Here is a 22,649-nt window from a genome sequence, read left to right as displayed (position 1 = left end):
GAGAAACTCCCTAAATCTCTTAGGGATGAGAACTTAGAGCATGCTACCTACAATTCAAAAGCAGCTAAAAAAATCTACAGTCCAGCTGTGGAGCACAAAACTCCTCAAGGATGATGGCAGAAGTGTTCTCCTTGAGATAGTCCTTCCACCTCATGCTGGCTGCTCATCTTGGAAGGTACACTTGGAATGCATCATCTTAACCACCAGTGGATACAGCCATGATGAAAGCATGCAACAGGACTGGAGGACAGACACCTGTGCAACTGCACTATGTGAGGTGGGAATCATACAACTGCTCAGGTTGGAAGGGACCTCAAAGATTATCTGCTCCAACTCCATCCTGCCATGAGTAGGGGCACCTCTCAATTAGTTTTGGCTGCCCAAGGTCTCATCCATTCTGGCTGTCTCATCTAGGGGATGTGGTTTGATGGTGGACTTGGCAGGGCTGGGTTGGTTGGACTTGATGATTTTGGGAGTTTCTTCCAACCAAAGCAATTCTTCAGTGCTTTGTGGTGTACCCTCATTGTCCTCAGAAGAAACTGCCTTTGTAGTGCTTTGGTGACCATGGAAGAGGGAGGAACATTTCTGAATGCAATTGCAACACACAAACCTGTTTCTGTAAACCACGAAGAGGTAGAATTTGGGTTGACAGTCTCGAAATTCACCACCTGGTTGAAGTCTCTTCCTTTACTGACACCAACACAAACTAAGGGGAATTCCTGTTCAGGGACTACCAGCATTTCAAACAGCCTCAGTGGGCAAGGTACAGGGAAATCTATGTGCTGTATTAAGAAACAAAAATAGGTATTAGAAGGAAAGCTTTTAGTTATTTAAATCACATATATTTTACACACACACACACACACATATATATATTTAAACCACACATATTTTAGTTATCTAAACCATATGGTACATTTTATGGCATACATTTTGTAACCTTGTTTATTTACTACTTCAGGTAACAGTAACTGCTAGATTAAATAGTTAATAAATGTAGAGAGTCCTCATACTGATTAAGTTAAAATGAGACAGGATGTCTTCCACCTCCTGTCCCATGCAGCTGCCAGCAGGTGCCAACGCTGCTAAGCCCAGCATTGCTCTCCCTGGCTCTAAGCCTTGCTTCCCAGGCTGATCAAGCTCTAGCAGCTACTCTTCTCCAAACACGAGTCCACCTTGGCTGCATCTCTTCAGGTGGTGTCGGCTGGGGAGACAAGAAGCACTTCTTAACACCTCCAGTGTCACATAGCACAGAGTAAGTGGCCACCTTCTCTCTGGTATGGGAGCAAGCCTGCTGCTAACTCATGTCCTCATTCTGCCACTCTGTCCTGTCTCAACCTGTCAGCCTGAGCTTTTTCACTGTGCAACTAAAAGGCAATGCCCATGGAGAGAAGGGCTTTGTTCACAGGATGCTAGGGCTTGGAAGGGACCACTGGAGAGCTTTGAGTCTAATCTCCTGCCAGAACAGGACCACAGAATCTACCACAGGTTTCACAGCAACACAGCCAGACAGGGCTGAAAAGGCTCCACAGAAGGAGACTTCACAATCTCTCTGGGCAGCCTATGCCAGGCTCTGGGACCCTTATGGTCAAGAAGTTCTTCCTCATATTGATATAGAGTTTCCTGTGCTGCAGTTTCCATCCATTGCCCCCTGTCCAATCCCAGGGCACAACTGAGCAGAGGCTGTCCCTGTCCCATCCTGAGTCCCAGCCCTCAGCTATTGATAGACATTGCTCAGACCCCCTCTCAGTCTTCTCTTCTCCAGGCTAAGCAGCCTCAGGGCTCTCAGCCTCTCCTCATCAGGCAGTGCTCCAGTCCCTTCAGCATCCTTGTAGCCCTCCCTTGGACTCTCCAGCAGATCCCTGTCCCTCTTGAACTGGGGAGCCCAGAACTGGATACAACATTCTAGGTGTTCAACTGAAGTGCACCAGAAAGACAAGGACAGGCCTATACATATTTTGGGTCATTAATACATATTACACATTTAAATTGCCATTTTCAATGTAATTTAACAGAAGCCATGTACAAAGCCTCAAGAAAAGACTGATATCTCTTTCTGACAAGTTGCTAGAAGACAAATAGAACTGAACAAGAAATTATTACCTTGATTAACATAAATTTTTGCATTGGTTCAACCCATTCCAACAAAACAATGCTAGACTGTAGTGCTCCACAAAGGTACTTGTGGCCCGTGTAGGGATTCCTCACTGCCAAAAAAAGGAGAGGTAAAGGATATCAGTGTGCTAAACAAACACAAGTTCCACACAATTCCCAGCTAAGCAAGAGGCTATACACTTTGGGACAATCCTCAGCACCACCACTCTGTTTTTCATCCAAAGAAGCTGCTGAAAAGGCAGTACCCACACCACGAAAATGGTGACAGTGAGCATGCTGGAAAACAGGTTGCCCTTCCACCAAGCTGGTGCCCAATAAGCCAGAATAAACACAACTCCCCCAGGAGCATTGTAGTATGTTTCACCTCTCCAACTCAAGGCTTACTGATGGTGATTTTTATGTACTGTTTGAGAGTCTTTGAAGAAAAGAATAAGCATTTGATGACATATTAATTGGAAGTATCTCGCTGCACCAGGTTGGATTGCCTAAGCCACAGAATGGTTTGGGTTGTAAGGGACCTCTGAAGGTCACCCAGACCAATCCTCTCTGCAGTCAGAAGGGACATGCTCAACTAGATCAGCTTGCCTAGAACCCTGCTGAGCCTCACTTTGGTTGGTTGGTGCTTGGGTTGCTTTTGGTTTGGCTTTCTGATTGTTTTTTGGCTGTTATGTTGGGTTTTTGGGTTAAAATCTGCCTGCCCCCATTAAAACATGGCAACACAGTGCAGCCTGTACATTTCAGTAGCTGTCAGTCTGGACACACTATAAAGGCTTCAGAGATTCATAGAACGATTTGGGTTATCATAGAATCATAGAACCAAGCAGGTTGGAAGAGACCTCCAAGATCATCCAGTCCAACCTAGCACCCTGCCCTATCCAATCAACTAGACCATGGCACTAAGTGCCTCATCCAGTCTTTTCTTGAAGACCCCCAGGGACAGTGCCTCCACCACCTCCCTGGGCAGCCCATTCTAATAGGAAATCACTCTCTCTGTGAAGAACTTCTTCCTAATATCCAGCCTATACCTACCCTGGCACAACTTGAGGTTGGAAGGAACCTTAAAGATCATCCAGTTCCAGCCCTCCTACCACAGGCAAAGACACCTTCCACTAAGCCGGGTTGCTCAAGGCCTCATCCAACCTTGTCTTGAACATCTCCAGGGAGAGGGCATCCACAGCATCCTTGTTTCAGTGTCTCACCACCCTCACTGTCAAAAATTTCTTCCACATTTCCAGTCTAAATTTGCCCTCCTCAAGCTTCAATTCATTCCCCCTGTCACAAGACCTTGTAAGAAGTCCCTTCCCAGCCTCCTTGTAGGCCCCTTTCAGGTACTGGAAGGCTGCTCTAAGGACAGTGGCTGAACTGATGCCACTGTCTTCCAGAAGTGAAATCACTCATTGCTTCTCATTCAGCATTACTATGTTGGCAGCTGGAACCTGTGCTAAGAATTCAGGCTCCTCAAGCTTTTTCAAGTCACTCCATGCACAGAGATGAGGGCTGGTTTAAACTGGATCTACATTCTGCTACTCTGCATTGCTTGAGAATTGTCTTTAAGTATGAGGACCTAAAACATCAGGACTAACCTGAACCTGCTCCCTGGCTGCAAATGCACAGCTTTATAACAATGACAGAAGTCTTCTCCCTTTACATCCCACACCTGACTCAGTGAACTTTATACTGCCACCATTCACACTGCTGCTTGTTCTGCAGCTCTTTACTTACCAACACAACACTTCTGACACCATTTAGTGTCAGGAATTTTTGTAGACACTGCAAACTTCCTGCAAGATACAAAGACAGAATTATTCATCAACTAAAGCAAATGAATGAATTTGGTTTTGGGGGAGTTGTTGGTGGGAAAAGAGTTACACTGACACCCCCAGATAAATTAGGAATGCATTTGTTTGTGTATTTCTTCCCAAAGTGACATGGCTAGAGCATCCATGGTGGTTCCTCTCTTAGCCCTGAGATGCTGCCCAGTTATGCATCACTATGAATGTAGCTAAAAAAAAAAATCAGGAACCTCAGTACCTTCCAGCTGTTATTTAGCTCTTGCTATTCAGTGGTATGGATTTATAGGAAGACTCTCGCCACTCCCTTGGTCCTTTGTCATGCTGGAACTAACTGCGTCCTGTGTTGGAGACTAGAATGACAAAATAAGTCCCCTTCTGTCCCAAGGCTGTTATAGTTCAAAGACAAAACACCCAGTGGGGATGGGAGATGCTGCCATAGTGGGCAGCCTGCAGGTCCACAGGGCTTGCAAGCTAACAGCTTCCACATTACAAAACTTCACAGGCACCACAGCAGGCGTTTCAGGAGGTCTGAAGGATTGGAAGGCAGCTTTGCAAGATCTTTTTTCATGTGCAGGGGATGCTCCCTGAGAAATCATGAAATCAGTTACATGAAAAAATTATTTGATAAGCCAGGGCAGATGCTGTTATTTGCTGGTAGAGGGAATTGCTGTTTCTACACAGACTAGAGGATGACAGACAGTATGAAGATTGGCCACAGACAGCAGCCTTGACAGTAAAACTAACTGATCTGATCTCTGGGAAAGGTGGGAATAAGAAGAGCAGTAGATGCTGCAAAGGAGGGAAATACTTGAGTCATATTTCAAATGGATCTGTCCAGAAGTGACTGATAACGCAGCAGGAGTGAGCAGCATGAAAACTAAGTGCCCCTGCTCACTGCAGGGGGGTTGGACAAGATGACCTTTGAGGGTCCCTTCCAACAAAATGCAATCTGTGTGAATTTGTGTGAAGTACTACAAATTCTGTCTGACAGTAGTCATGAAGGTTTGAAAGGAACTACTCAAAGACACTCAAGGGAAAGAAGTTAAGAAGTTAGAAATGTTCACAGCTATATGTTCTGCTACTGAGTGTCTGCATTCCAAGTATCACAAACCGAGCTTGGAACACTTTGCAGATGAATCTCACAAATAATTGGAATTGCTTTGAATTCTGTTTTGCTTTGCATTTTCTCAGTTGAAAACTTTGCTTTCAGTGTGTATCTGCATTTTTCATGCAGCACTCATGTACATGGTAACCATGAACTTGCTGAGAATATACTTTGTGGTCTGGTAGGGGAAAAAAAATGCTTTTCTACATACTTCAAATCTCTTTCTGTCTGGCTAAATGTTCCTAGCTTGGTGCCTTCCTTACAGCAAGGGATAAAACAGCAAAATGGGTTATCTAGATGAGTTTCTCCTGGTTTTGAGTGACTGTCCCTGGCACATTCAGGCTGTGCTACGTTTTTCTTGGCAAGTGAGATGACTGGACAAGAAGATTCCTGAGCCCTCTGAAACGTAGGTGAGGTGTTATTTCATGTAGTCTGAAGGTTTTCTTCACATGATCCTTATGATAATTATAGTTAATAGACCTCTGCTGATGCAGTCCTTAAACCAAAGGCATCCAGCAAAAGTTAGTTTGAGAGAAGCAGAAGAGTGGTGCAAGGCACAAGACAACAACTCAAAGCACAAATGATCTCTTAGGTAACTAGAACTGAGCCCATAGGAAGAACATAGGTGCTTCACCATTATGTTTGCAGATAACTGAACAAGAAGCCTTTCCTGAATACAAGAATTAAATGTTAATAGACTGTTAATAGAACCAAAAGGTAGCAGAGAATCAATACTACAATCTCCTAACTGAAAGCCTGCTCTATGTGAAGAAGTAGTGATCAACTATGCACTTCAAGCAAACAAAGCTTGCTCAGCAAACTAGATTAGTGTTACTTGGATCTGAATGGGCTCCCCAGGCTTGTTTGGAAGCCAGCACTGTACCCAGGCTGCTATTCTCTATATGCTCATTAGGAAATGAAACTGCAGGGACTGCATATGCAGAGTGCTGCAGGCATCTGAGGACAAAATCATCTTCTAGAGTGGCCTGTGAAAAATGACTGCCAGCAGTGAATGTCCAATCTGAATTCTGCTTCTATGCTTCCCAGCTTTCCAAATAACCCATGAGTCCACTCCCTCTGCAGTAAGAGCTTTACATATCCTCACTTTTTCCTTTTAATTCCCCAGCAGAATGGAAAGATCCTGCCCAGAACAAGGAATGCAAGATCACCATCACTGCTTGCTTGAAATACCACAGGGACAACACTGACCCTACAGCTTCAGTGTTAGGCACAACTAAGATTTCCCATGTCAGGCTGTACCTGACAAGGACAAGGCCCACAAAGAAAGAGGCTTCGTGACAAGGAGGTAAGATGTACCAAAATCCATTTGTCTGCATCCTGACTCATGCAAATGCAGAGCTCTACCCTCTGATTACTGCCCATATAAACTACTGATGGGAACCTGTGACCAGAGCTCCACCTTATTTGGTGCTGCAGTTTCACAAACGTATCCTGAACTCCCAGGATGAAGATGTGCTGCTGTGTCTGATGGCATATATTTACCTGGGAAGTATTCTGTCAGGGAGTTTATGTGCTGGAATAGCAACAGGTAACTTTTGCATTTGCCTTGCATAATCAAAGAGTCCTGGGAGATTGTGGGAATAAAGCTGGGAAGCTTTACCTGGAAATTAGAAAACAAAACCACACTTCAACTAGGAAACCAAAGGCTGACCAGCACTGCCACTCAAAGACAGCACAGCAACTTACCAGATATTGACAACAAGCAATTGTTCATCACATATAACCAGGTACACCTTCGAGGAAACAGCTGGGGAGGGGAAGGAAAAAGAAAGAAACAAAAGCAATCAGTTGGATGTACACAAAATCTGAGCATATTAAGTTGAGCAATTAATATCTGTGTAGATGACAGGACAAAACTAATCATGACTTGCTTTTTGGAGCTGATATTAGCTTAAGCCAAGGAATGTTTATCTGGATTCCGGAGTTAAATCAGAGTAAACCTTAGCCACAGACACTGGATTAACATACACATTAGCTTTCAGACAAATAGCACATCTGATATTCATGTCTTCAGGTACACTCTGATTAGCCCTCAAGATCAATCAATTCTTTTCCAAACTTTTTCAAACCCAGGAAACCTTCTCCTTCCCAGGACAAAAGCTTAACAACATCAACTTCAGCAAACAGAGCATGGGCAACAAAAACCATTCTAAAGTCTGGGATAACCTAGAGGTTTTGAAACAATTAAAACTGGCACTTGAAGGGACTCTCCATCTGTAAGTGACTACACATTTCACTTCAGTGATATGGCAATGGTCAAGGCAGAATTCCTTGTCAAACCCCACAATTACAAGGAAGGTGAGAATGAAATCAGGACACCCTTTTAAGAAATAATGAAAAAGAATGATTACCCCCAAAAAAGGTGGGTTTTTTCCCCCCCTCTCACATGGTGGAGCTTGTTGCCACAAGAAGTGATGGAAGTGGGAAGTATCAACAGCATAAACAAGGGAATTAGGCTGATCTCCACAGATCCCTACGTAGATGTGAGAAGCAAACAGGGATCCTTCAAAATCCCTTACTCAGTGGCTGTAGTGGATTGTAAGGAGAACAAACAGGTGGCAGTGGTCAAGCTCATCAGCACTTCCCACTTCAGGAAATACACTACTGGGCTGGACAGACCACTCAGAAGGACATTTCTTTTGCTCATAAAGCAACCCCACAACACAAAACCCAACCAAAAGCTCTAAACCTTCACTGCTGGTTTATTAACAGAATTTGAAGCCAGCTGTAAATGAATTGAGAGCTTTTCCTGCTGAAGAGCAAGAGATTCCTCTTCAAGCTGTGCTTATTTCTGGAGACCTCTGTTATTTCTGCTTTGTCCATTAGCAAAGTGGAATGCAGCGAAAAATGCCACGGATGCTACTTCTGCTCCTGCCTCAGACCTTGAGAGTAAACAATGAAGTCAAGCACAGGACTTGGAAATGCTGTTAAAAGCCTGTTCTCATAGAATAACGCCATGAATGGTTAGCACAGAGGGTGCACTTCTCCTCCTGAAGCCTTCTCCAAGCCTACAGACACTGTAAGGAAAATCTGTGGCAATAGGCTACCAGCCTGGATGTATCCCTATTTAATGTGCAAGTTTGCCTGAGCTGCTGTAGCTGTGTAAGGATGTTGTGACTCGGGAGGATCAGAGGATTAGGAAAGACCTCATGGCTGTCTACAGCTACCTGAAAGGAGGCTGTGGAGAGGTTGCTCTTGGTCTCACAGGTCTGGAGTCCCTGTTACAAAAGGGATATAGAGGTGCTGGAAGGTGTCCAAAGAAAGGCCATGAGGATGATCAGAGGGCTGGGGCTGCTCTGCTGTGAGGAGAGACTGAGGGAGTTGGGGCTCTTCAGTCTGGAGACAAGAAGGCTCCAATGTGACCTTATTGTGACCTTGCAGTACCTTGAGGGGGCCAACAAGAAAGCTGGGGAGGGACATTTTAAGCTGTCAGGTAGTGATAGGACTGAGGGGAATGGAACAAAGCTAGAAATGGGTAGATTCAGACTGGATGTTAGGAAGAAGTCCTTCAGCATGAGGGTGGTGAGGCCTTGGTACAGGTTGCCCAGGGAGGTGGTAAAGCCTCATCCCTGAAGGTGTTTAATGCCAGGCTCTAGACAGCCTGATCTAGTGTGATATGTCCCTGTCTATAGCAGTGGGGGTGGAACTAGATGATCCTTGTGGTCTCTTCCAACCCTGACTGATTCTACGATTTTATAAAGAGGGAATGGCCTCAAGATGCAACTGGGAAGGTTCAGACTGGACATTAGGAAATTTTTTTTTCCCAGACAGAGTGGCCAGGCATTGGAATGAGCTGCCCAGGGAGGTGGTGGATTCACCAACCCTGCATGTGTTTAAAATCCATTTGAATGTGGTGCTTGAGGATATGGTTTAGGGAGCATCTTGCAGAGCGGGAATGTGGGTTGGACCTGGTGATCTTGAGGGGCTTTGCCAACTGCAGTGCTTCTGTGACTCTGTGAAGAACAGCAACAGCTTCAATGTGAGGTTTGCTTGACCTGCCACTCGTTCCTCCTGTCCCACACAACTGCCTGTTTTCACAACCAACCCTAAGTGCTTATCAAAACACAGCCCTAAGAGCTCACAAGGCAAGGCACTCCAGGACGTGGTGCTTAGAGAATCAAGGATGGCCAATGTGATGCCCATAGCTGGCCAATGTGATGCCCACCCACAAGAAGGGCCGGAAGGAGGAGCCAGAAAACTACAGACCTGTCAGCCTGACCTCAGTGCCAGGCAAGGTGATGGAACAGGTTGTCTTGAGAGCCATCACAAAGCACCTACAGGGTGGCCAAGGGATCAGGCCCAGGCAGCATGGATTTAGGAAGGGCAGGTCCTGCCTCACCAACCTGATCTCCTTTTATGATCAGGTTACCTGCCTGGTGAATGTGTGGAAGGCTGTGGATGTAGTCTACCTGGACTTCAGCAAAGCCTTTGACATCATCTGCCACAACAAGCTCCTGGCAAAGCTGGCAGCTCATGGCTTGGACAGATTCACTCTGTGCTGGGTTGAGAACTGTCTGGAAGGCCAGGTCCAGAGAGTGGTGGTGAATGGTGCCACATCCAGTTGGCAGCTGTCACTGGTGGTGTTCCCCAAGGATCAGTGCTGGGCCCAGTCCTGTTCAACATCTTTACTGATGATCTGGACGAGGGGATTGAGTCCAGCATCAGTAAGTTTGCAGATGACACCAAGCTAGGAGCCGGTGTGGGTCTGTTGGAAGGTAGGAGAGCCCTGCAGAGGGACCTGGACAGGCTGGATGGGTGGGCAGAGGCCAAGGAGATGAGATTTAACAAGGCCAAGTGCAGGGCCACTTTGGCCACAACAGTGCTACAGGCCAGGGACAGAGTGGCTGGAATGCAGCCAGGAAGAAAGGGACCTGGGGGTACTGGTAGACAGTAGCTGAAGATGAGCCAGCAATGTGCCCAGGTGACCAAGAGAGCAAAAGCTTCCTTGGGCTGCCTGGCCTACAAGAGTTATTGTATTAGTGACACTTCTCAGGGTGGGTTTTACAACTGCAGTGCAGCAGCAGAGAGGCACCTGGGCTAAGTTTAAACCACCTCACTCAAGCACCAGTGTGACTATAGGTGACATGGAGCTCAGTGCAAGCTAGCTAGGCCTTCTTCTCAACACAACAGACATAGCTACAACATCTGGACCCTGGGAGATGGACAAACACCAGTGCCTCCAGCTTACAGTGTGAAGGCTGTCCTTGCAAATTCCTCCATCTTGCTGGCAGATGCATTGCTCCCTAAGTAAGGGAGAAGGCAGGAAAGAACATAAGTCTCTTAGAGATTAACAGAAGGGCTGGAGAAGACACCATACAGAAAAGCCTGCAATGGACATTTCCCCTTCCCCATTATCTCCTGTTCAGAAGATTCTGCAAAACCAGAGTTTTAACTGGGATTCAGTAAGCTGAGTCTCATCAGCAAAGCTGCTTTTAAGACTAAAAGAACTGAGCATATCAAGAAATTCCTGACTTTGCTTTAGGTGAAACATAGTTCTTTACCATGAGCGTAGTGGTCCTATCCCTGGAGATATTCAAGGTGAGGCTGGACAGGTCTCTGAGCAACCTGATCTAGTGGAAGATGTCCCTGCTGACTGCAGAAGGGGTTGGACGAGATGACCTTTGGAGGTCCCTTCCAACCCAGACCATTCTGTGACTCTGATAAGCACATTTGAAACTGCTCCTGATGTAGACATTCCAGCCTAGTCTGAATTAAATTCCCTCACAAGTGTCCCAGGACATTTGTAGGCAGTTGGATGGACACTTTCTGGATTAGCAAAGCAGTTCAACACCTGGAAATAGCCTCGCTGTGGGGGTACTGTCTTCTCTGCACAGACCAGGCAGTCTAGAGCTGGTACAGGGCAGCCTCTCTTTGATAAGGTGGCCTTTGGAAATGGTATTTATCATTCACAAGCTTTTCATCTGATGTTTTGAAAAGGTACTTTTTATAAGGGTCTGTAGCGACAGGACAAGGGGCAATGGTTTGAAATTAGAGCAGGGTAGATTTAGACTGAAGGTTAGGAAGAAATTCTTGACAGTGAGAGTGTGAGACACAGCTTGCCCAGGGAGGCTGTGGCTGCCTCCTCTCAGGAGGTGTTCAAGGTCAGGTTGGACAAGGCCTTGAGCGACCTGGGCTGGCGGGAGGTGTCCCTGTCTATATTAGGGGGTTGGAACTGGATGAGCTTTAAAGGTCCCTTCCAACCCAAATTGTTCTATCTCATGAAGCCACCTCATAACAAAGCTTTAAAGAAAATAGAAACTTGCACCCAAAACAAGTCAGGGAAATTCCACACTATTTAACAATCAGTTAACTGCACTGTAGTGAAGTTCAACACACTGATAGAAGCAAATATCCTACTTAAACATGGCTCAGCCTACACACACTGAAACATGACTGAAAGATCTCCTCAACTATAAGCATCTAAGATAATTTTCAGTGTAGCTAGTGTCTGTGTAACCACAGCAAAGAATTCTTACAAGGATTATACAGTGAACCTGCTGGAGTGGGTCTAGAAGGAAGGGTCACCAATATGATCAGAGGACTGGAGCACCTCTCCTTTGAGGACAGGTGGAAAGAATTGGGGCTGTGCAGCCTGGAGACGAGAAGGCTCCAAGGAGACCTTACAGTTGCATTTCAATATTTGAAGAGGGCCTAAAGGCAGGCTGGGGAGGGACTGTTTAGAAGGGCTTGGAGTGATAAGCCAAGGGCAATGGTTTGAAAGTGGAGCAGGGCAGTTTGGTTGGTCATCAGGAGGAAGTTCTGCACAATGACAGTGGTGAAATGCTGGAACAGGCTGCCCAGAGCTGTGGCTGAGGCCCCGTGCTTGGAGACACCGAAAGTCAGCCTTGCTGTGTGCCCGTGCAGCCTGTTGGAGGTGTCCCTGCTGAGTGCAGGGGGTTTGGATAAGATGCTCTTTGAGGGTCACTTCCAACCTGATGCAATCTGTGAAGTAATCTGAATGGCTAAAAGAAGTGACAAAGATCTTTTGGTTTTTTCCCCCCCGAAACATCCAACCAGAAACGTACCTGCTCCATTGATGTCTCATGAAGCTCGTTGAGGTTCAGTGTATAAATACCTTCTTCTGCACCAAATATCAAGTACTGATCTGCAACCACAGGCAAAGGAAACCCTGATTTCAGGGAGCTGTTTTATCAGGCTATGGAGCTCTTTACCAATACAGACACCCCAGGGTTTAAAAGCACAGAAAATTCACCTTGTTGAAGCTTAACTGGGGCTGCTTGAAGACATGAGGAAAGATCAGACTCTTTTTTTCCTCTCTTTTAATTGGAATAAAACTCAATGGTGACAGAAGCACAAGCAAGAATTCCCACAAATTATTTCCTCATTTATAGATTACCCTATTTGGATATTTCCAACTGCTTTGTGGCATGTCCACAGCCTCCATTCAGAGTACTTCAAGAGCAGTATTGACTGGAAAATCTGCTTAGTACTTTGGAGGTGCCTCAGGTTTTGAGCATAATTAATACCTTGCATTGCATTTAGACCTGCAAACAAGTTAAACACTTCACTGAGAAGATGTCAGCTGCAAAAGACTGACTTCCATCACTTCAGTTTCTACAAAATCTTAGCCTTTTCTTGCTTCCTGGCTCCGCAGCATGTCTGTACAGCCTGTAATCAAAAGGTGAAATTGCAGGCAATGCAAGTGCAATGTTACCAATTGGCCCTTTCACCATGCTGTATGCCAGCACTAAAAATGTATGCAAAAATGGACTGGAGAAACCTGCAGAACAAGAGTGATTTAGGGAGAGAAAAAAAGAAACCCAACAAAACTCCAAACTCCAACCCCAAACACAAACCTTAAACCCACTCCAAACCAATCCCAAACTCCAAACCAAAATAAACACCGACAGAAAACCCTAAGCAACACAAACAAATCAAGTCAATGACAGAGAAACCAATCTCAACTATGACCTCCAAAAGACAGTTTGAAAAAAAAAAAAGATTGGTATCTCTTGGACTAAAATCCTAAAATGGCTCAGGTTGAAGGGACCTCAGAGATCATCTACTCCAACCCCATCCTGTCATGGGCAGGGACACCTCTCAACCAGATTTGGTTGATCAAGGCCTCATCCAGCCTGGCCCTATATACTCCCAGGGAGGTGACATCCACAACCTCTCTGGGCAGCCTGGTCCAGCACCTCACCACCTTCATCCTGAAGAACTTCTTCCTCAGCTCCAGTTTAACCCTGCTTTGCCTTGGCTTCAAACCATTCCCACTTGACCTGTCTCTAGATACTCTCAGAAGTCCCTCTGCAGCCTTCCTGTAGGATCCCTTCAGGTACTGGAAGGCAGCTCTAAGGTTCCCCCTGGTGTCTTCTCTTCTCCAGGCTGAACACCCCCAACTCCCTCTCAGCCTGTCCTCAGAGCAACATTAAGAATAAAAAACATAGAGAAAAAATGTTGGGGGAAGGAAGCTGAAATGTGAAAAATGTTTTAAAAGTTTGGAGTAGTTTTGAATCAAAAGCAAAAAACATACATATATATATATACACATAAATTATTTCAGTCTGATCTAGTTAGAGGTGTCCCTGGTGGGGGCTGACCTTTGAGGATCCCTTCCAACCCAATGCCATCTGTGAATCTGTGATATGTAATTTACTCCTTTTAATCAAAGCTGTAACTGTGCCCCATATATCTTAACATAGTTAAAGCCCCTCAGCATCAAACTTCAGACAGCATGGGCATGATAGGAGAGCTTTTGCTGATATCAATAAAGCCATTTCACAAGATGCCTGTTTTAAAAGCAATAGTTTTGCTCATCCAAGGACAGCAGCAAATGGGTAAAACATATCTAATAGTTTACCTCTTGTATCTGGATTTATCCAGGATGTTGCACAATGGATTTTTAATGGGCAGCCATTGAAAACCTTTGAAAAGCAAGCACCCATCTGTAGGAATAAAACCAAAAAACAGACCTGTGAGAAGTTAAAAGGTGACATCTTTGCTTAAAGCAGTGACAAAAGGTTCAGGTGCATTTCATTTGCTATGTAGAAAACAATCTCATCCAGACAACAATTTGACAAAGGGATATTTTTCAGGTGATTTCTCCTTCTTGCATAAGATCTTTCTGAACAATTAAACCAGACTTAGGCCCCAAATTCAGACTAAGCTCATAATAGAGGGGTGACAAACAGCAAAAAGGTTCCTGAATTCCATGACTTTACAAAGTCTCATCACAGGATCATAAGCTCACAGGATGTCAGGGGTTGGAAGGACCCCAAAGAGATCATCCAGACCAACTCCCTTGCCACAGCAGGACCATACAATCTAGCTCAGGTCACACAGGAACACATCCAGACAGGCCTTGATAGTCTCCAGAGAAGGAGACTCCACAACCTCTCTAGGGAGCCTGTTCCAGTGCTCTAGGACCCTTACAGTCAAGAAGTTTCCCCTTGTGTTGTGTGCTGCAGTCTCTATCTATTGCTCCTTGTCCTATCCCAGGGAGCAAGTGAGCAGAGCCTGTCCCTCTGCTCCTGACCTCCAACCCTCAGGTATTTATAAACATTAAATTCCCTCTCAGTCTTCTCCAGACTAAGCAGCCCCAGGTCCTTCAGCCTCTCCTCATCAGTCAGTACTCCAGTCCCCTAATCATCCTCATAGCCCTCTGCGGGACCCACTCCACCCTGTCTCTCAATCTGGGGAGCCCAAAACCGAAGGCAGTATTCAAGATGAGGTCTCACAGGGCAGAGCACAGTGGTAGAAGAACCTCCCTTGATCTGCTGGACACACTCTTCTTAATGCACTCCAGGATCCCATTGACCGTCTTGGCCACCAGGGCACATTGCTGTGCCATGGATGTTATCCCCCAGCACTCCCAGGTCCCTCTGTACAGGGCTGCTCTCCAGCAGATCACCTCCTAACCTGTACTGGTGCACTTTATTAATCCTCCCCAGATGCAGGACTCTGCACTTGTCCTTGTTGAACCTCATCTCGTTCCTCTGTGCCCAGCTCTCAGTCTGTCCAAGTCTCACTGAATGGCCACACAGTCTTCAGCTGTATCAGCTCTGTCTGTCCCCTCATCAATGGCATTGATGAAGATGTTGAATACCTTACTCTTGCCCTATTTCACACATTGAAAATAAAACTCAAGCCAGGATCAAAACTCTTGTCTCAGGTTCTCTATTATTTGCTTCAAATGTAACTCACTTTCACTATTGATTGCATCTCAAAGAGAAATTTTGGGTAGAAGATCTCAATCCTTGTTCAGCACAACCCTGACCAACTCAGTTTGCTATTAAGTGTCTTGTGTAGTGCAAGAGACTCTATCTCTGCAGCTTGGGAAAGGAGCTGATTCCCCCTCAGGCCATGCTGCCATTCAGCCAGACCTGGGCAGGCTGGAGAGCTGGATGGGGAGAAACTGAATGAAACCCAACAAGGGCCAAGCGTGGAGTCTTGCACATGGGAAAGAACAATCCCAGGGACCAGCATGGGTTAGGGGCTGACCTGCTGCAGAGCAGTGTAGGGAAAAGGGTCCTGGTGGACTGCAGCATCATCACGAGCCAGCAATGTGCCCTTGTAGCTGTGAGTGTTTGAGCTAGATTTCTAGCACAGCCATAAAAATACTTGGAACAGAGAAACTTAGAAGCAGAAGCTCAGAGTGGAGAGGTGAACATTCTAGGGATAGGCCATATAATGGCATCAATGGATAAGTTAGCATCATTTCATTGGAGCATGAAGAGCTTTATCTCTGGAAACACAGCTTAGACCTTCCCCTTGCTGCTTCTGCTGCACCTGCTGCCATCTCGCCACCACTGTTTTGGCTGCTGCTGCTTTTGCTGCTTCGCTGATGCTTGACCCCTTCCCCATCTTCCTTAAGGTTATTATATTTCTGTAGTAGTTTATGCTGCTTATACTGTTACATTTAAACTGTAAGAAACACAATTTCATTTTTTCCCCTGACTTTGCAACACTCCATGTTGCAGTGAGTTTATTCTAGCGGGGGAGGGATCTGCCCTAACCTGGGACAGCAGCCAAGAAGGCAAATGGCATCCTGGGGTAGATTAGAAGCAAGGTGGTTAGGAGGCCCAGAGATGTTCTCCTCCCCATCTCTTCTGCCCTGCCGAGGCAAGAATGCAGGGCACTGAAAGGCACTCATGAGAGAACATACCAGATGATGCCCAAAGCACAAATCAAGGAAGTCTCCTCAAACACCACAGCTGTGGCTTGCCATACTTGACTCTTCTAATTTTCAAACAGAACACTACAAGCCATCCAGACATGTCCTCTCTCAGTGTCAGCAAGCAAACATACATGCCCTGCTTCCAGCATGGGTTTGTACAACTCAGCAATACTCACGTGTACTTTAGGTGTGGGAGGAAGGCCATTGCTAACTGGTTTCTGAAAAACAGAAATGAAAAGTAAGTTTCCACTCACTTGGGCACACATGCATGAAGATGCCCATTCTCTCCTGGCACTACAGCACAAGCAAAACACAAGGCTACCAAAATCATTTCAGAATGCTGTTAAAAGCACTTGTTAAGATACTGAGCATAATGAGAAAGTAGATTCATAGATACATAGAATGGGTTAGGATGGAAGGGACCTTAAAGATCATCTAATCCCAATCCCCCTGCCACGGACAGGGACACTTCCACTAGACATGGCCTCAAACGCCTCCAGGGAGGGGGCATCCAGGAGTCTGGAGGCGGAGACTCCACAACCTCTCTGGGCAGCCTGCTCCAAGGCTCCAGCACCCTCAGAGTTTCTCCTCATGTTGAGGTGGAATATCCTGTGCTTGAGTTTATGTCCATTGCTCCTCATCCTGTCACTGGGTATCCCTGAGCAGAGCCTGGCTCCACTTCCCTGACAGCCATTCTGCAGATATTTGTAGACCCCTCTCAGACTTCTCCAGACTTAACAGCCTCAGGTCTCTCAGCCTTTCCTCTTAAGAGAGATGCTCCAGTCCCTTAATTGTGCTTGAGGTCCCTGCTGAACTCTCCCTCTGTCCCTCATGAACAGGAGACCCCAGGACTGGACACAATTTCTCAGTCTTTTTTTTTTTCTCTGAACACCAAAAAGCTGCAGACATCCATGTGGGATAAGAGAAGGAACAGTCCCGATTCAGCTCCTTTCCCAGGGCCAGGAAAATCCTCCAGCAAGCCATGAGGTGGCAGCACATTCCTTCATTTCCTCATCTGCTTAACCGGTCATTGCTCAGGACAAGGCATTACATCACTCTCAAAGGATCTCCTCTCATGACATGTCCCTCAAGTATGTGAACACAAGCAAGTAAATCTTGCATATCTGTGATTATCTTTGTTTCTAAGGAAAATTAAAGAGCAGCTCAAACCTCAGCTTCAGTCTGGGTCACAAGCAGACAATCTAGCCAAACTGCTTTGGTTCAAAGCAAACAAGATGTCACCCAGCATAATTTCTGGACCCAAGAGTATGCTCACGCTCTTGGCACGTGTAATAGACTTGGGAGAACTTTAACACCTCCAAGTTTCACTACCTACCAGCATTTCCTTCTTTTCTCTCCTTGAGAAGTTAGTGTCTCTGGCTTCACTCTGCTGATGAGGTGATCCCTCTCTTTCACCGTTTAATTGCACAGAAGTAGTGACTCCATTACCTAGAACCACAGAATCACAGAGTGTTAGGGGTTAGAAAGGACCTTGAAAGATCACTGAGTCCAACTCTCCTAACAGAGCCTTAGTAAAAAGTCCCTTCCCAGTTTTCTTGTAGCCCCCTACAGCTACTGGAAAGCTGCTCTAAGGTCTCCCTGAAGCCTTCTCTTCTCCAGAATGAACAGTCCCAGCTCTCTCAGCCTGTCCCCAAAGGTGAAGTTCTCTATTCAGCTTTGTGGCCTCCTCTGGACCTGCTCCACACTCTTCTTATGCAGGGGGACCAGAACTGGATGTAGTACTCCAGGTAAGGTGTCAGCAGAGCAGAGGGGGAAAAAAATCACCTCCCTTGTCCTGCTAGTTACACTTCTAGCTATCAAAAGACCTAGCAAAGACATCAGTTGAGAATCAGACTTTTAGCTTGCTTAAAACAAGCCAGGCCAGGCCAATTTTCAAAGCATCAGACTCCAACAATAGCATAAAAGGAACAGGCTGAGCAACAGTAAACCATTACCTGCTGCGCTACCTGCCCCAGTTCATCACTGGTAAGAGCAATCTTTGAAAGCAAAACTCTGCCCTTGACATATAAAATAGCAACAACTGACACACAGGGCCAGAATTTGAAACATACATACAGGGAAACTTCTGCATTCCCTGTGACAATCCTGATATACAACATTATCAGCCCGTTGCTTAGAAAACCAATTGTCACCAGTGGCATCAACAGGAATAGAATCATAGAATGGTTTCAGTTGGAAGGGACCTCAAAAGATCATCCACTTCCAATCCCCTGCCATAGGTATGGACACCTCCCATTAGAACAGGTCACTCAAGGCCTTGCCTAACCCAGCTTGGAACACCTCTAGGGAAGGAGCATCCACAGCCTCCCTGGGCAACCTGTACCAGTGTCTCACCACTCTCACTACAAAGAACTTCTTCAGAACACCTAGTTCAAATCTCCCCTCTGCCAGGTTAAACCCATTCCTTCTCATCCTGGCATTACAAGACCTTGTCAATAGTCCCTCCTCAGCCCTCCTGTGGCCCCCTTCAGATACTGGAAGGCTATCACAAGGTCTCCTGGAAGCCTTCTCTTCTCTAGGCTGCAGAGCCCAAACTCTTGTAGCCTGTTCTCATAGTGGAGCTGCTGCAGCACTCTGAGCATCTTCATGGCCTCCCTTGGACTCGCTTCAACAGTTCCATGTCCTTCTTGTGTTGGGGGCTACAGAAATGTACACAGGCATCATGGCAGTGACTTTACTACAAGGTCCACTCAACCCTCTCACGAGCTTAAGCATTTCTTTGTGCATTTTGGCTTTGATAACATTTCTGTTTCTTGCCCATCAGGGAAGGTGCCATGGAATACTTCCATGAGTGCAAGGTAGCTCCATCCCCTGTCCTTTGGCCCTTCTATTGGGACCAGTCAGCTTAAACCAGGAGAGTGAAGATGTAGAAATAAAATTACGTGAGATTGTTCTAGAAATATTTGTGTACTTTTTGGTGTCACTCTTAGTACCTAAAGAGTTAGGTTTCTGTGGAGGTAACCGAGGAGGTGGTGGTCTTGGTGGAACCTGAGATGCAGATTTTGCTGGGCTCTCTGACGTTGGGCATCTTTTGATTGTCCCTTGATTATCATTTTCAGAAGAATGAGGTTCTTGGGGGATGAAGATGGATTTAGGCTGGAAAAGACATAGTAATAATGAAAGCATAATAAAAAAGGGATTCAAAGCATCCATGGTACTTCTAAATGAGGAAGAAACCACGTGTGCAATATGGAATTTTCACAAGCAAACTGATAAAGCAACATGTTCTGACAAGCAAACTTCTTACAAAACACCAACACGAAGGAAGTGCACAGTAAGAAGGAAAACCTTGTTATAAACAAAGGATGTGTTCAAAATCATCATGTTCAAGTCATGCATAAACAATTGCTAGGCCTGTTGAAATGTCACTCTCTATTCACAGAATGGTAGGGGTTGGAAATGACCTCCAGAGACCAGTCAGTCCAACCCCACCTGCCAGAGCAGCATCACCAAGGGTAGGTCACACAGCAACACATCCAAGTAGGGTTGGAAAGGCTCCAGAGAAGGAGACTCCACACCTTCTCTGGGCAGCCTGATCCAGGTCTCCAGCACTCTCACACCAAAGAACTTCCTTCTCATCTTGAGGTGCAGACTCCTGGGTTCCAGCTTGGACCTGCTGTTCCTTGTCCTGTCACTGGGCACCACCAAACAGAGCCTAGCACCTTCATCCTGACCCCCACTCCTCAGATATTGATAGACATTGATCAGATCCCCTCTCAACCTTCCCTTCTCCTCTCCAGACTAAACAGCCCCAGGGCTCTCAGCCTTTCTTCATGGAAGAGATGTTCAAGTACCCAAATTATCCTTCTAGCTCTCTGATGGACTGTGCAGCAGGTCCCTGTCTCTCTTGAACTGGGAAGCCCAAAACTGGACACAGTGTTCCAGGTATGGTTTCTACAGGGCAGAGCAGAGCGAGAGAAGAACCTCCCTATAGACCTGCTGGTAACACTCTTCTTAATGCACCCAAAGATGTAACTTGCCCTGGCTCACACTGCTTTGGCAGGGTGGTTAAGCTGGATGATCTCCAGAGGTCCCTTCCAAACCTTCTGGGATTTTGTGCTTGGAGAACTGACAGCCAGACAGAAAAATGTACATCCTTCTTTTTGCTCCTATTAGGATAACTTCAGTGTGAATAGATTCATTCACTCTTCAAGTGGCAGCAAACAAAAATCTAATCTGATCCAAGAACACTTCTAAAGAACAGCATTCACAGACCAAAAGTTAGCAGGCAGATGCTTTAGTTGGCATCTCTTTATTAAAAACTACTTGTGGCACTAGGTTTTTTGAGTATCTTGTTTATTCCTTCTGATGTAGCAGAAGGGCAACTATCCACAAACAGCACTTGCACACTGTCACAGAATCACAGAATGGTCTGAGTTGGAAGAGACCTCCAAAGGTTATCCAGCCCAACCCTTTCTGCATTCTGCAGGGACATCCTCAAGTAGCTCAGGAGCTCAGAGCCCTGGCCAGCCTCACCTTGAATATATGCAGGGCCTCAACCACTTCTCTGGGCAACCTGTTGCAGTGTTCCAATGTCAATACTTTACAGTGCAGATTTTCAGTCAAAGGCTACAAGTACATTGGTCAATCCCCTGAATATTCCCTTGACTTATAACTTCAAGGCATGGCACAAGTGAGGGAGACATCATTACAGTCATTTAGACACTTCTGCATTTGGCGATTTAAGTGTCCTCTTATTTTGGGTAGTGAAATGCTCTTCACTTACCTTTGGAGGTAAAGGAGGTGGCACTTTAGGTTTCATAGTAACACTACAAAGAAAAGAAAACAGGTTATTAGCCTCAAAGCCTGTGTTGCACTGTCCAAGAAGATTCAGGATAAATGTCACACAAATCAGCACCACTAACCTGTCAATACCACTATTAAGCCCATCATGAACACCTCTTCAACATTTTGTTACTGCTGTGCACACCACTACCCAAAAACTCAAATATCACAGATCCTCCCTGGAGAGCACCAAGTGACACAAACTTATTTGTTGAGGATACAGCATAAGAGGGACATGGAGTTGCTGGAACGAGTCCAGAGGAGGCCATGAAAATGATCAGGGGACTGGAGAACCTCCCTTATAGGGACAAGCTGAAAGAATTGGTGGTGATCTCTTCTCACAAGTAAACAGCAATAGAACAAGAGGGAATGGCCTCAAGCTGTGACTGAGGAGGTTTAGACTGGATATTAGGAAAAAAAATTCCCAGCAAGAGTATTCAGGCATTGGAATGTGCTGCCCAGGGAGGCAGGGGAATCACCAACCCTGGATGTGTTTAAAAGTCATCTGGATATGGTGCTTGGGGCTATGGTTTAGGGTGCACCTTGTAGAGTAGGGATATGGGTTGGACTTAGTGATCCTGAGGGGCTTTTCCAACCAGAATGTTTCTGTGATTCAGTTCAGCCTGAAGACATAGCTGCAGGGACACCTTAGAGCAGACTGACAGTACCCAAAGGAGGCTACAAGAAAACCAGGAAGGGACTTTTCACAAGGGCATGTAGTGACAGGATGAGAGGGAATGGATTGAAGCTTGAGGAGGGCAGATTGAGACTGGAGATGAGGAAGAAATTTTTTAGAGTGAGGGTGGGGAGACACTGGAACAGGGAAGTTATGGATGTTTCCTTCCTGGGAGTGTTCAAGGCCAGGCTGGATGAGGCCTCGAGCAATCTGGCCCAGTGCAAGGTGTCCCTACCCATGGCAGGGGGTTGGGACTAGATGATCTTGAAGGTCCCTTCTAACCTGAACCATTCAGTGAATCTATGAATAAGATGCACATGTTTATACAGAACAAAAGCAGGGAGATGACAGCAGGCCTGATATTTACTCTGTTGAGGCAGAGAGACTGAGGCTATCAATGAGCTTTTCTAAAGAGCCATCTGTAGGGACACAGGGCAAAAGGCACACACAAGAAAACTGATGAAGGCCATTCCTTGGAAAATGGACCTGACTCCTTCAGAACAGCTTTACCTTGCAAAGTAAAATCCACCTGCAATGGGCAGCCAGATTGCTGCCTTGGGTTGTTTGCTTGGGATTTTCCTCCTTCCACCAGTTTCTTTTGTCCACAGGAATTCTGGGCAAGCAAACAACTCAAGAGCTTGGCTCAACAGTGAAAGAAACAAGCTGAGGCATCAGGAAGCCATTTTATCTCTGATTGTGTGTTTTAAGAGAGTATGTTGCATCCAGAAAAGAAAAACCAAAACAAGCAAACAAAACTTTTTTTTTACATTTTGAAAAATCTCTTACACTCTCCCATTTCCTAATCTTTTGGCAGAGAAATTCTGTGTTTCATTAAATCAGGAAGACAGCTGTGGAATTTGACAGTCTTGGACCACATTTTTCTAACTGTAATATGATCTTCAATGGTCAGGGGAAAATACCCAAGCAGTAGGAAACTGCTTATCTACAGGTCAGCAATTTGTCAGCTTTACTTCATGTAAAGAAGCTGCTGAA

At 45.7% G+C, this 22,649-nt stretch overlaps 1 protein-coding gene across 5 annotated transcripts in view; it reads right to left on the bottom strand.

Annotated features, from left to right (window-relative positions):
- Positions 1-22,649, bottom strand: part of MAP4K3 (mitogen-activated protein kinase kinase kinase kinase 3) — a 94,601-nt gene that overhangs the window by 7,917 nt on the left and 64,035 nt on the right. For 4 of the 5 annotated variants that reach the window (XM_064146222.1, XM_064146224.1, XM_064146225.1 and 1 more), the window contains 11 exons: positions 20,922-20,964; positions 19,129-19,291; positions 17,511-17,623; positions 16,351-16,392; positions 13,859-13,943; positions 12,060-12,139; positions 6,721-6,781; positions 6,517-6,634; positions 3,838-3,896; positions 2,104-2,207; positions 611-782 (listed from right to left, as the gene is read on the bottom strand). In XM_064146222.1, the coding sequence (XP_064002292.1) occupies positions 611-782; positions 2,104-2,207; positions 3,838-3,896; positions 6,517-6,634; positions 6,721-6,781; positions 12,060-12,139; positions 13,859-13,943; positions 16,351-16,392; positions 17,511-17,623; positions 19,129-19,291; positions 20,922-20,964 (1,040 nt within the window). The remainder of the gene's footprint in view (positions 1-610; positions 783-2,103; positions 2,208-3,837; positions 3,897-6,516; positions 6,635-6,720; positions 6,782-12,059; positions 12,140-13,858; positions 13,944-16,350; positions 16,393-17,510; positions 17,624-19,128; positions 19,292-20,921; positions 20,965-22,649) is intronic. The other variant, XM_064146223.1, reaches the window with a different exon arrangement.

Source organism: Pogoniulus pusillus, chromosome 7 (genome assembly GCF_015220805.1).
Source record: "Pogoniulus pusillus isolate bPogPus1 chromosome 7, bPogPus1.pri, whole genome shotgun sequence".
Taxonomy (NCBI): domain Eukaryota; kingdom Metazoa; phylum Chordata; class Aves; order Piciformes; family Lybiidae; genus Pogoniulus; species Pogoniulus pusillus.
The sequence above is the reverse complement of the archived record's forward strand: the minus strand, read 5'-3'. Positions and strand labels throughout refer to the sequence as shown.